Raw genomic sequence first — 13,860 nt, 5'->3', positions numbered from 1 at the left:
GAAGTCTTTCTTTTGTCAAAATTTATATACAACAGCCACTGCTGGCGACGACAAGCATCTTGACCTACGGAGCCCTCGGGTGAAATGGATGCCACCTTGCCCTGCGTCGACCTTCGAATGCCCTCTGTAAGTATATGCATATTCTTCTTGTGCACATTAATAATGGAGTTTTTTTCTCTTTTTACCTTCTTTTTATTATTATAAAATCATATTTGTTATAGAAGCTATCCTGTAACTTTATTCATTTATTTTCCAATTGATTTGTTTATCTAAATAAGTTACATAAAAGCAATCTGCTTAGTTCTTGTACAAAAAGAACGCATTAAAGTGATATTACTTAAGAACTCGAATATAAAGTTTCCATTTGTTACGCAGTTTGGAATGTTCAACTTTGAATCAAGCTTTTCTTTCTGATCACAATAAATTATTAAATAATTTTGCATTTATATCAGTTTCTGCCGTCTATGGGCCATTGTAATGAAATCGTGTAGAAAAAAGTGATATTTTTATTAATTTTTTTTATATACTTACGAACATTAATGAATCTATGAGTGATATTTCGTTTTTTTGGGTTTTTTCGGTGATGCGCTACCAACGGTGTCATAATTCCGACATGCCCCAAACGCAGGTGAGTGTAGGGGAGTGTTTGGGGCAACTGTAAAATGTCATTTTCTTGCAATCACCGTTCGACGGCATCTCACTATCTCTCTATCTCACTCGCTCGCTCTGCGCCCCGCGCCCTTTCTCTTTCGCACCGAAACTAGCGGTGGTTTTTGTGGGTTTTATTTGTTTTAACTTTTGTTTTCATTATTATTGAAATGGGATGCATACATTTTTCTAGCCGCCAGCCAAACAACAACGATCGAAAGTTAATACAAATTGAATAATGAAAGCGACCCTATCTGTTCGAGCCGAGCTATCGAAATTATCGGGGAAATTACCGTGTTCATTCATACCTAATCGATATTCTCACTTATATAATATCGGCGCATATCGCCAATACTAATTTTCAGTTTCGCGCTACGAAATTAATAAAAACATTTAATTGTGATGCTAATGGGGGGGGGAAAAAAATAAACTGAGAAAGTTGCTCTGCTACATCATTATCACGATCATCATGTTCAGTATCATTATCATCGCGATTGTGGGCCACTTGGAAATCTCTCTCATATAGCAAACAATGTCAAACGAAAAACAATACAATTAATATGCAAGTGGCATCTGGATTGAATGCATGTATATTTTGAGAACTAAAATATTGCTTAAATATAATTTATTCGCATTGAATTTGCCTGATTTAAAGTCTGAAAATTGAGAACTGAACCCCAAAACCAATCTATAATTCGCTAATGAATATATTAGCTGCTCGGTTCACACGCTTTTCATTTGGCGTGAAAATTAAACAGAAAATCGGGGAATGCAAAATCCAACCTAGTTAAAAAGCAATAAATGAAAAGAAAAGAAAACGGCGAAACAATCGAAAACGTGTTTATATGGTCGGTAAACAAAAGCGAAAATATTCATGGTCAGTTGTTGGCTAAAAAAAGGGGGGAATATCGGGGTATGCCGGGTATTTCCAGCACTCATATTACGTATACGCAAAGAAGAGGGTAACAAAATGAGGCAAAAAGCGTTCCATTAAGCCGCAAAGCCTATTAGACAACGACTAATTGACTTACCAGCCGAAAGCATTCTAGTATCTAGATTTTTGGACAGAGCCAACGCCTAATAAATAAGATGAATAATCTATGGTTTTTGGAATCTGAAAGTTCTAAGCGGCCCTTAACCCTAGCTGGTTCTGATCTCAATAACAATAGTAGATGTTTTATGTTATACTATAAAATGAAGTTAAAGCAAAATATATATTTATTCCTAATATGAGAAGCTGCACTTTGAAAGTCAAATAACCGAGTAGGGTCATTAAACTTGATTCAAAAATAATATATATAAATATTCCTGAACTCTAGACTTGCTAAAAAGCTGAAGCATGAAGTCATAGTTATAACTACAAAATTGCATCAGCCTCTCCAACGAAATCCAACTTAAACCCAAGTTCGAGGTGCACGCACTACGTGTAGCTCGGTCATTAGTGGGTTAACTAACGGTCGGTAATCGATAACGCCGCCGCAGCGACGCTCTCTGCCGACGTCGACTGCGACAGTGCGGCGACTGCGACGCCTGCCTTCGTCGGCGCCAAAACAAAACAAATCAGTTTGAATTCTGTGTTCAAGCGCTCTAGAACAAATCAGCTGGCGTTCTGATTGGAAACATTATTATTTTTTTTTTTTCGTTTACTACTACTCTCATTTTGTTATCACCAACAGGCGCGTCTTATTCTTGATTACCTTATTTTTTGTTGTTGCGCCTAGTGCAAAGAGCTTTTCCCTGCTAAAAGATAGAGCGGTTCCCACAATACTACGCACTCAGATCGTCGAACTCCGATCCCTTTTCAGATCGCAGATTACAGATTGCATATCTCCAAGATGTCCTCCGGTAAGATCCTGCCACGCCGCCAGGCGGTTCCAGTCCTCTACACCAGGGGCACCCACTACGAAGTTGGCTTCGACATGGTAAGTTCTATTGTCCTCGTACGCAATACTCCCCCTACCAAAACTCGGCCGACCTTTAAGAACTCAGCTTGTGTCACGCAATCTACATTTTTAATGGCTCTCCGTTTATTATTAGACGTTTATTTGGGGAAGTACGGGCCAACACTTGTAATGTTTGCTTAAAATAGAAGATATTTCCATATGAGCAGCACTATTTTACAACGTATACGTAAACTAAAAACATCCTTAGAAAATATCAAATTGGGATTTTAAGAATGCTTTGCAGTGAGCATTTACCTTGTGTTTCAATGCATTAATGCTTTATTTTATAGAAGATATATCAAAATTTTACAACCCAAATATATCAGGTTAATCTCTTAAGTGGCCACTTTCCAGATAAAGTAAACTAACTTTAAAATAAATAATAAAATGTAATAGTAACCATATATAATAGTAACTACTTTCAGTAACCATAAGAGTTGACCCACTACAGAACAGCCTTATCTGAACCTAATTACTATAGATTAAGGTTAAGATGTAGGTCTGGTGTGCAAAAAGTATAGAAATTGTGCACCAGGCTAGTATCTATATTTCTATATAGCTCTACATGATAACCCACATTTTTATCTGGATTGAGGTGGCTATAAACTAAAGTCGGTCGGGCCTTATCGTAATGGCCAAGCCACCCAGAGACCTCGATTCGTTTGACAATTCCCGGACCCAGACGCTGTTTACAAATGCAGATTCGTGATTCTCGTGGCTTTGTCTAACTGTCTTTTTTTTATTTTTCCTGCCAATCGGGCCAAGAATATTGGCTACACTTGCAAAACAATAAACCAATTAAATGTCGATGTCTTCACAGTAATATTCTTTAGATATCAGTAACTCCACAAAGTTCGCAAACATATTTATTTAAATATTGAAGTGTAACTTTTCTTAAATGTAAATATTCGTTTCTTTATCTTTTTAATAACAAGTGTAGCTATAAATTTCTGGAGGTTAAAGAAATCTTTAGCTGAATAGGTATTTATTATTATTATTATTTTTTTTTTTATTCCCCTTTTTTTTATTGTTAACGGAACCTTTCGCTGAATAGGCCTTTTTTTTTAATATTTTTTGTTTTATTTTCTGGTAATAAATAAATGACCATTATTTTTTGACGGACGTGCCTCCGCATCCGTGTCCATGCGGGGACCCACCCAAAAGGTTACCCCAAGTCAAGCGCCAAACACTTTGCAAGGTATTGAATAAATATATTGTACAATTTGTATAATTATTCATATTTTTGTGCCTTAGCTGGTGGCTTTGTTTACACGGCGATCGGTCGTGATCGATTATGTTTCTGTTTCTGTTGTCTTTCATTAAGCAAAGACTTTGAGCAATTTGGCGATTCGATTTGAGATCGTGTCCAAAGGGGAAAGCATTTAATCGTTTAGATAATAAGTATGCACGTATTATAAATAAAGCGAAAAAATATTGTTAATTGCAGGGCCGCACATTTGGGTCCATGATCAAGAACTTTCTGATCTTATCGAAGCCCCTCAACGAGACCTACTTGCCGCTCTACCAGTCCCCAAAAGGCAGTGAGTATCGCCTATGATTGACTCTGGAGTGCCATCCATGGTATGTACATTCGATTCGGTTTCCAATTCCAGGGCAGATCTACAACGAGACCCTGGGATCGGTGAAGGACAGCTTCCCGCAATATGTACGCGAACTGGAGGGCGTGGCCGATGGTGCGGAGGTGGAATTCCATAAGGTGAGTCAGCTAATTAGTGGGCCAACCGTAGGCTAATCATCAATTTAGTAACAAGCATTCGAGGAGCTTTTTAGCGAATAGAATATAGAATATAGAATATAATGCAATGCAATACAATTAAATGGCCATTAAAACGAATACACATAATTGCCAGATAGCTAGATAGCCAGACTCGTGGCTCAAATATTGTAATTGAACAATAATAATAATAATCGCACAACAAGGTCCGACGTCGTGGGAGTGCGGCTTCAAATGTTCTATAGGGTTCTAACGGGCTTTTTGGCTCAAGTAGCACCCAAAACTATTAAAAACTATATAAAAAACCATAGGTTTCGTGTTGCGTGCTGCCAGCTGTAGTTGCAGTTGTTGCAGTGGCAGTGGCAGTTGCAGTTGCACTTGCAGTTTGCCGATTGTAGGCCCCCAATGACAGCATTAAATGCAATTTGCGAGTGCACTGCCCCCTTCCCGTGTACAGTGCTAATTGGCTACGGTGCATGCTATTCCATATTCATGGCTGCGATTGGGTGTTATCTAATCAGTCGCGGATGTGCAATTAGGTTTTCGCTTTTCATTCCGCTTCTAATTAATTCACTTGCACAATCAATCGAGTGGAAAATAGTGCAAATTCGTTAACCGTTAGCAGGTTGCCTACAGCGAGGGCTTACTGTGCGAAAAACAACTCGATATGGTGACCGTGCAGAGCGCAGACATTGAACTAGTTCCGTTTGCTGGGGTCTTGAGAATGATGTGATATGTGATAGACAGTCGCTCTTTTTTTTGCCAGTTGACTATCTCTCGTTTACCCTTTTACGGGATCACAGCACTTGGTCAACTTAAATGCTTGGTAGTAGATGATAATCTATAATAGATTACTTACGCATTTCTAAAACATTTAAAAGCCTCAGTGATCTTGATTCAAAAACACTTTAGATTCCCATAAGCTCACCTTTCTATTTTCTTAATACTGAGATTTATAACTAAAATCCAGAAGTTATTGATGATCTTACTTGGTCAGCTTTTATGTGATTTTTATCTTTTTATAAAATATTAAAAACTTCTCTTGAAAGAAGAGTATTCAAAGGCTTTAGTGGCCATGCTCAACTTTTTTGTAAGCCAATTTGTCATTGGTCAAGGCGCACATATAAATAAAAAGCCGTCAAGAGAAGCCGGCGAAAGACGTTGAAGAACCCTTGAATGGCTTCAGTGAATTGGGACTCGATTCTTTGAATCTAAATTCAGCGTGGGATTGGGATTGGGATGGGAAATGGGAATGAGATGGGGGGATACATCACCAGTGTTTGTCAGAGTGAAAGTCATCCAATAAACGGTCTCATTTGCATGGCTAAGTAGCTCGATGAAGATGAAGATCGTGTCGTATGGGATCGCATCAGATCGTTTCGGATGATGTGGGTAGAGCTGAGCTGGCATGGACCGCCGCCTCGATAATGTGTTATAATTTCTGCGCTAAGCGACTCCGATGCCAATTAATTGCACGCAAAATTCGCACCGACCTTGGCCAAGTCTACATAGAATATTTGTCTATATCTATGGCTATGGCTATGGGTATGGGTATGGTCATGGTGCGTCGCCTTCGTCTTGCTTGGATTGATCATTATGGCGCCCAGTTCAGGTGGTAATGCTGATGGCGGTGATGCAGGTGATGAAGGTGATGAAGGTGCTGCTGGCGATCGTGGCGGTGGCATTTTATAATTCAAATTAGTCGCATTATGAGTGCATTAAAGCTGACGATTTTACGAGGCATATTATCATTATTATTATTGTCTTTTCGCGATCGCACTACTTTAGCCTTATTAGCAGCGGGCTCCCAAATGATCGACTCATAGATAATGGCTTAATGGTTTCACCTGGGATATATAAGTGCCTAATTATTTTTAAGTGATCTCTGCTTTAAATTAGCTAATGAGCCGTTCACATTGTTTAGTAATATATCTGTGGCTATGTAAAGTATTATGTCAAATCTACGATGCTTTAAGAAGTATGATAAACTGGTTATGAAACTAATGCATTTTATTAGCCAAATGATGTCGCCCAAAGTGCAGCTGCCTATATTGTTGCTATTATATAGTATGTACACGACTAATCTTACACTCTTTATTATCTAATTATCAGCTATTTCTACTGCATCTGGACGAGATTCTGCCCCAGGCATTGAAGCACCAACCACGTAGCAAAAACCAACCCACCGGCTGTTCCACCATCATTGTCAACCAGAAGAATTGCGTGAGTGATTGCGATTTGATTGATTGGAATTAGTTATTAAATATATTTATCTCGATAGCGCCTTTTGGGGCACACGGAGGATGCGCTGACGGAGACCCTGAATCACTACTACTTCGTGGTGGCCCACATCATCAGCGACAAGCCGCAGGGCAAGTACAACGTCAAGGAGGAGCACTTCATGTCCCTCTGCTACGCCGGCCATCTGCCCGGTTACACCATGAGCCAGAATCACCACGGACTGGTCTTCAGCATCAACACCATCAGTGCGGAGCTCTTGCGCAGCGGCAAAACTCGTAAGTATATTCAAAAAAATCTTAAAAATATTTATTGAATTTATTTCTCCAACAGCGCGACACTTCATCACCCGGGCGCTGTTGGCCACCAGCAACGTGGACGACGCCTTCCGGGTGCTCAAGGATGCGGGAGTGGGTGCAGCGGATGCCTGCTCCATCAACTTTACCTTCCTGGCGTAAGTTAAAATTATATAATTACAGCAGTTTCACTTCATCGAACTACTACTTGCAGTGATCCCCGCCAGATGTGCTACAATGTGGAGATGGCTCCGTCGCCGGAGCGCAAGAATGAGTCCCATTTGAACATCAAGGAGGTGCCGCTGGGCGAGCACAACTACCATGTTAACCAGTGAGTAGAACTATTTCAAATGTGTTGAATTAGTTGGGTGATCCTTACGTACATTGCAGATTCGATCGCATCCGGCAGGATCAGGCCAACGATCTGATGATCAGCTCGAGCATCTCGCGGATGCAAACCTTTGGTGCCTACAATCCGCCGATGAGCGAGCAGGATGTGCGCCACATGCTGGGCGACGTGTCCGGCGGCGTCTACTGCGTATGGCGGGAGAACCACAGCTGCGACGAGGTGGTGAAGACCATTGCCGTGGGCATCTTCGATCTCAGTGCCAGGACCATCTCCCTGTACTCCGACAATCCCAGCGAGACGGAGCCCCACTGCCGCCTGCCGCTCCTCTACAAGTAGATCCGTCGTGGAAGGCATGGGATCCATCGCGTCTTTACTTAAACATTCTCAACTGACTATAACATAAAATCAAATCATATGATCTATCAGATACAGGTATTACCTATAATTGGGTTTTTGTACTGCGATATGATTTCAATAGGCTCCACTTTTGATTTCACCATATATGCGCATATATTTTATACAATATTCATACAAATTATAACCAGTATATCAACATTTTTAAAAAATTTTTAAACCAAAAAAACCTAAAATATATATTTTACCTTAAAATTACTCAAAAGAAATTCATTTTACGTTCCTTAGCTCATTCTAAATTTACTATATTACGTTTTGCCAGAAGTAAATTGAATTTATACATACTCATTACTTTGGTTCATCGAAGGACTCTTTTTATTGATGAATGATTTTTAATGATTTTTACGGAATCTGATGTGACTATGTATATTAATATGTTTTTAATAAATAAACATTTTTGTTTTATACAAATATTTGAATACCAAATAGTTTAAACTTTAGTAAATCATCTAACAATCGAGTGAAACAAGTTGAACAGCTTTTATCTACCACAGATGGTAATTTAACAAACTAAATTAGAGTGGGAATCATGAACTATTCATCACCCTGCTATGATTAATGATTTTTAAATATCAGTTTGAATTGATATTCCGGTTATCAATGCTTCTGACCAAAGGAAATCCTAGATTTAAGGGACCATTTCAGAAAGTTCATTAAAACATTTAGCAACGTTTATAAACGGAAGATAGAAGAAAGGACTTTACCCGTAAAAAAAAGTTATGATCTTAGAATGTTTTTATTAAGTGCTGATATTTTTGTACTTTGCCAACCGTTTTTAATGTAAGCATCAATCCAAATTACTGGGTACTGGTGTTTATTGTAATCTCAGCCTGCCGTAAATTTCTCATCCTGTTGGCCACTGAAAAGAAGAGGCTAATATGGCTACCTCTACCGAGATGATCCATCCAGATGTGTTTTGGCTTGGCCAGATCCTTGGGAGATATCCTGGATTGGGGGGTCTAGAGCTTTCGGAGTTTGCTGGCGACGACGACGGGATTATCACGCCGGATTTCGTTGGCGCCCATTTCGCGATAGTCGAAATTGCATTCATGGCGGTCACTGTAGCGGTGGACGGCACAATAGGTGCCACCACATCGACAGGGAAATCCGCCGGTGAGACCAAGCTTCTTGCCGCACTTGTCGCAGCGTTTCTTGGCGGAGTCCTGGGCCTGATCCCCATCCTGATCCTGGCTGGAACCGGCGGACGTGTCCTGATTGGCGACACCATCCTCGCTGTTCACCGCATTCGAATCCTGCTCTTCCGCCGGCGTCTGATCCTGCTGCTGTTGCTGTTGCTGCTGCTGCTGCTGCATATCCTCCTGGTGGTGCTGTTCCTGATCCTGCTGCTCCAGGTGGTGACTCTCCGCATGCAGGTGGATGGATCTCGGCGGCTGGAGGCCGGCATCACTGCCGCACCAGATGATGGTATTCGGTACGCTTGCGCTTCCCATTCTCCCTGGTTTTCCGAATTTCCAGGCTCCGAAATTGGCTCTATTGTAGCATATTTTCGAATTTTGCAGCTGTGGCCTGCTAGATTTCAGTTTAGGTCAAAAGCAAAAGTGATTTTTGACTTTTGAAACCAAGTTTCCACAGATTTTCTTACATTTGGGTCTAATAGTCCATTTGTTGTTTGCTTGCCAATTGTTAACTGCAAAAAACTGGATTTTTTTATTGCATATGTTTGTATGTGCTAAAAAATCTATATTTGGATACATCTAGGCATTCCCATTGATGACATCGGACATGTGGCGCTTGTACCACTCACCCACTGGAGTGGACAGCACGCAGACAAAGGCCCGGAAACACCAGTCGACCTCCGCCTGCGATCGCAATCCTCTAGAGCTCGTTTTCGCATTGCACCCGTTCATGGCGGGCAGTGCCTGCTCCACATTGAGGCGTCTCTCGCCACCGAAACTCTGGACAATGCGCTGCGCCTGGAAGCCGGACTCATCCAGCCAGAGTTGCAGCCGCGACCAGAAGCAATGCAGATAGTGGCGCACATGGGGTGCATCCTCGTACTGCATCCTGTCCAGCTGGAGACGCTGGGCGGCAGTCAGCTCCCTGCCGCACTGATCCCGAGCTCGCAGAAGGGCCAGTGACTGGGAGGATCGGATGGGCAGCGGAATGGCAGGAGGCGTCATTTCCAGCAGCAGCAGCAGCTGGAAAAAGTTGATCCAGTAATAATATCTGAATTGTAGATCCAACTTTAGGTAACTATCTAGTATTCGTATCTTATCTCTTTTATTTTATAGTTTATTTCAGGCACGAGTGTGACTTTTTCTTTGAGTAACTACTAACTACTAAGTAACGCTTGTTTTGCATACAACAATAAACTGAATAATATAGTATGGTCCCAGATGCATGACCTATTTGAGTGGTTCCCTCAGTGTCCAATTGCAACCGGTTTGTTTGCCAGTGGGCCATAAATCTCATTTACTCACCCCGAGCAACCAGATCCGCGATCTCCGCATCATTCCCATGGCGATCTCATCCGGAGCACTGGCAAAGCTGGACTATGTTCTAAAAGGAAAGGAAAATTTCAGTGGGTCGTCGTTAACCCGATTGGTTGACCTACGACAACTAAAGCTATATTCATAGAAAAACTGGATAACTAATTCGGTGACTGTATATATCCACAAACATTCAATTGTTTCAATTGCATGTTTAGTTTTAATATAAGTTTTTTATTCTAATTTTGAGTATATGTAAAATGTAGTAATGGAATGTAATGCAAGTTCAGATGAGCATTTTTCTACACTCACTTGCCTGTTTGGCGATAGCATCTGTTTTGGAAAATTCAAAATGCTCGGGAAGCACTTGGTAAATCGATATTGGCCATTTCGAGTTTTGTTTTTGATGCGAAATTGGCAGTCACAGCTGCCGTTCGTCATCTGTTTTATGTTAGCACAAAAGTCGCGGATATATATTGGCATACGAGTATACATGTACTCACATAGATCACGATCATCCGCAGATCATCAGATCATCAGATCATGTGCATATGGAATGGAAGGAACGCAGCAACATTTTCAATTTCGTAACATTCCACGCCCGCAATTAGCTTGTAAACAAGTTGTTATATTTTTGTGGTTTTTGCTTTTCGCCTGCCACATCTCATCTCGTCTCGATCGGATACTTCAGGTGTGGACCCAAGGAATCGGAATAGGAATCGGAATCGGAATCGGAATCCATGACCAAGACCAAAACCGCATCCACATATCTACATCCACAGAGGCCAGAAAACATGGCGCATTGAAAAGCAAATCAAATTGAATTCGATTCGACAGGCAACCGCAACGAGAGCAATAAAATTGATTGCGTTTAAGTGTAGAAAAATCAAATGCGAAATTCGCCAAAATAAGTCGAATATTCCGGCGGTCGGTGGGTGGACTTTTGGGGGCTTTGAAAATGTCCATGCCGTGTAATTGGCATTGAGGTGAATGAAGTTTGGCATTCCCCTGATGGCCACCATCTGTATGGTGGTTTGCTAGGGGAAACTATTCAGCGGGCTGTACGGCAGTCTATATACAAGTACGAGTATATGCCAAATCATATCCAACGATGTGGATCAGCTGCACAGAGGTTTTGGAAAATATTCGAATGCATTTCTTAACGATCAATGGAACACAGATGTATATATTTGTATTAACTTAACCTGAATACTTTTCGAATAATTTAAACATTTGTCTAACTACTTTAAGTTGATAGTTACATTTTTGTCTGCCAAAAAGTATGCTATAGAAAAGCTGCACCACTGAAGTTACCCACATTTCTAGCTTTTTCTTTAAACTCATCATTTCATGCAGATGATAAATTAATAAATAGGAAAACCTATTATTTGGTGTTTGGGTTTCAAGAAAGTAATCCAACTGAAATCGAGTGCATTATGAGGTAAACAAACCGTTTCCATTCTTGGCTGCTCATCTATCACTCATCTGAGCACTTTATATATATATTTATATATCTTTACCTGTCTATATCTATCTGCATCTCCAATCAGCAGCTTTATCCTTCCATGGCGAAAACTTCACGCTTGCAGTGATCTCGCAGTACTCTATTTATAACAATATTCATTTCTATATATTACGTGGTTCATTCAGCGACAAATTTGCCGCCTTTAGAAATCCCCCACCTTTCACCACAACATGCCACGCCCCCTTGCGCCCACACCGCCCCTTTTTGTTTGCCAATATGACAAAGTCGCGCAAAAATTTTAATTGCTATTTTTTTTCCTGTCGTTCTCGTCGTCGCATTGCATTTTTGCCTACCTTAAAATTATAAGTAAAATTAACAAATTTTAATTGACTCTGAAAATTAGAGGAGGAGGAAAAGCGAAAGAGCTGCAACAATTACAAGAAAAGCGAAAAGCGCGAAAAATGGCATACATTTGGCTGCAGCTAATTTTGATAGAATTTTTTAGTGGGCCGTATGATTGAGGGTATTAAATGGGGTATAATGGTACCATTTCGTATTTGAAATATAAAATTCATATGGTAAATATTATAAGTGCAGCATTTAAACTAAAATTGTCAGAAGAGCCAACAGTGCGTATAATTGATTTTTGCGCTCTTTATCTTGAAATATCACTCATACGCAATGTTATATGTTTTGTGAAGGAAACCACTTGTTCCACTTCCATCCAGTTTCTTATTATCCTAAATATTAATTGAATATATTATTTTTTTGGTGCTTGCTGCAGATTAAGATTAAGATTTTCATCTCGATTAACTTGCAATTAGCTGCCACGCAGCTTGCAACGCATTTTCCATTTTCCATTTCCAACGCAGGAAGTGCAGGTGCGAAAAGTCAACGGGCAAGACAACCGGCAGTCTGGAGTGCACTCACCTGGCAGCAAAATCATTAAGTTGCGCATATATGTATGTATGTACATATATATTTGTGCACTTTCCGGGGATCAGAACGGATGGGATATTCCGCGGTGGCAACTTTGTGACACGACATGGCCAACTTGGCCAATGTGGCCAATGGTGGCGCCAAATTCCCCATTGCCAGCGGAGCAGAGCAAAACCGCGTCAAAGCGCCAATAAATTGTTGTTTTAGTTTTTTTAGTTCTACTTTTATATATATTTATTTAATTTTTTTTTATTTGTGGCATTTGCACATTTTGCAAGCCATTTGCATACATCGAATTTTATTATAATATTTTAGTTTTGGGTTTTTGGCTTTTTCCTGTTTGTTTTTGTTTTTGTTTTTTTTTTGGGTTTTTTCACATTTGTGCTGCTTGATTTGCTTGGCATTATTTTGCATTTCATTAAATTAAAGTTGCTGCTGTCGGAAGGCAAAATGCGGAATGGTTGGCCAATTCGCGATGCACTCGAGGCACGTGAGGCGTCTTCGTCATCACTGCCATCTGGTGGAGGGTTGCGGGCGGGGTATCCTGCATCTTGCATATTGCATCTTGCATATTGCATCTTAAATCTGAAATATAGAATGTGAAATCTGCAAACTGCAATCCGAAATCTGAAATCCAACATGGGAAACAGCGAGGTGACGAAAGGGACGGCAAAGGCAGTGGCCAATTTGCAGTTTGTCGAATTCATTAAGTTGCTTTTGCTGGCACTTGCTCGACGCATGATCAAAACACACCGAATGCAGACAGCAACTAAAATAATAATATTAATTCAGCGGGGGAAAAAACAAACGCCCTTTTCGCTGCGCAGACAGACAATTAAATATTTAAATTTCTCACAAGGCACATTTCTCAGCCTTGAAGCCATAAATGGGCTACAAACTCACTATTATCCAAGAATGTTGAAATATGTAGGCAATGAAAGTCTAATTGGACTGTGTAACTCTGTAAGCTAATAATTAATAATTGAATTTATTTGAATGTTTTTCAACACGCTGTGCTGTGTGGTTTGTGATTTGTGTGATTTGGATATATCCGGAATTTATTCCGGTTACGGGGGACATTGCTCGATACTTCCGTGGGCGAATTGATCATGTGGGGGAACGTGGGGCGCAGTCAAGTGATTTAAGCCCACCCCCAAAGCAGACACTCAACCAGAGGGTGATGTCCACCTCCATCCCACCTCCGCCTCCGCCTCCATGGCCATCTCCCATCTTGCCCAGAAACTCGTGAGTCCCGGCGGAGATCGTTCATCATCCGCTGATGGGGCGGCATTCTTGGCGCAACTCCAGAGCGCTGTCAGAGATGCACAAATCCACCATCCATGCCGTGTGGATTGGATACGTGTGTGCCGACAATTTTGAACA

General features: G+C 40.7%; 3 protein-coding genes across 7 annotated transcripts; 1 reads left to right on the top strand and 2 right to left on the bottom strand.

Annotated features, from left to right (window-relative positions):
* Nucleotides 1–2,224: 2,224 nt before the first annotated feature.
* Nucleotides 2,225–7,839, top strand: LOC120456306. Its single transcript, XM_039643054.2, has 8 exons — nt 2,225–2,570; nt 4,039–4,132; nt 4,205–4,308; nt 6,439–6,549; nt 6,608–6,842; nt 6,898–7,018; nt 7,075–7,191; nt 7,251–7,839. The coding sequence occupies exons 1-8, from the start codon at nt 2,484–2,486 to the stop codon at nt 7,543–7,545; spliced, it is 1,164 nt and encodes a 387-aa protein (XP_039498988.1). The 5' UTR covers nt 2,225–2,483; the 3' UTR covers nt 7,546–7,839.
* A 501-nt stretch (nt 7,840–8,340) lies between these two features.
* LOC120456309 (zinc finger A20 and AN1 domain-containing stress-associated protein 6) lies at nt 8,341–9,208 on the bottom strand. Its single transcript, XM_039643062.2, has one exon. It carries the CDS (start codon nt 9,072–9,074, stop codon nt 8,583–8,585), a length of 492 nt encoding a protein of 163 aa, XP_039498996.1. The 5' UTR covers nt 9,075–9,208; the 3' UTR covers nt 8,341–8,582.
* On the bottom strand, nt 9,148–12,485 carry LOC120456307. Of its 5 annotated transcripts, none has more exons than XM_039643057.1 (4): nt 12,469–12,485; nt 10,065–10,143; nt 9,389–9,782; nt 9,148–9,271 (listed from the first exon to the last, which is right to left on the bottom strand). In XM_039643057.1, the coding sequence occupies exons 2-4, from the start codon at nt 10,101–10,103 to the stop codon at nt 9,171–9,173; spliced, it is 534 nt and encodes a 177-aa protein (XP_039498991.1). In that variant the 5' UTR covers nt 10,104–10,143; nt 12,469–12,485; the 3' UTR covers nt 9,148–9,170. The 5 variants fall into 5 exon arrangements, with proteins under 5 accessions (XP_039498991.1, XP_039498989.1, XP_039498990.1 ...); XM_039643055.1 differs by lacking the exon at nt 12,469–12,485 and adding an exon at nt 10,577–10,849; XM_039643056.1 differs by lacking the exon at nt 12,469–12,485 and adding an exon at nt 10,386–10,403.
* Nucleotides 12,486–13,860: the final 1,375 nt, after the last annotated feature.

Source organism: Drosophila santomea, chromosome X, assembly GCF_016746245.2.
Source record: "Drosophila santomea strain STO CAGO 1482 chromosome X, Prin_Dsan_1.1, whole genome shotgun sequence".
NCBI lineage: Eukaryota > Metazoa > Arthropoda > Insecta > Diptera > Drosophilidae > Drosophila > Drosophila santomea.
Note: the sequence above shows the minus strand (reverse complement) of the source record. Positions and strands in the feature narration are given on the sequence as shown.

What these genes read in the sequence shown, in the direction of transcription:
- LOC120456307 (XM_039643057.1), bottom strand. Translation starts at nt 10,103, where the DNA reads ATGGGAATGATGCGGAGATCGCGGATCTGGTTGCTCGGG. An exon ending in CGCGGATCTGGTTGCTCGGG is followed by an intron (nt 9,783 to 10,064) that starts GTGAGTAAATGA and finishes AACTTTTTCCAG; the next exon opens with CTGCTGCTGCTGCTGGAAAT. An exon ending in CGTGCTGTCCACTCCAGTGG is followed by an intron (nt 9,272 to 9,388) that starts GTGAGTGGTACA and finishes AGTTTTTTGCAG; the next exon opens with TTAACAATTGGCAAGCAAAC.
- LOC120456309 (XM_039643062.2), bottom strand. Translation starts at nt 9,074, where the DNA reads ATGGGAAGCGCAAGCGTACCGAATACCATCATCTGGTGCGGCAGTGAT.
- LOC120456306 (XM_039643054.2), top strand. Translation starts at nt 2,484, where the DNA reads ATGTCCTCCGGTAAGATCCTGCCACGCCGCCAGGCGGTTCCAGTCCTC. An exon ending in TTGTCAACCAGAAGAATTGC is followed by an intron (nt 6,550 to 6,607) that starts GTGAGTGATTGC and finishes TTATCTCGATAG; the next exon opens with CGCCTTTTGGGGCACACGGA. An exon ending in ATCAACTTTACCTTCCTGGC is followed by an intron (nt 7,019 to 7,074) that starts GTAAGTTAAAAT and finishes TACTACTTGCAG; the next exon opens with TGATCCCCGCCAGATGTGCT.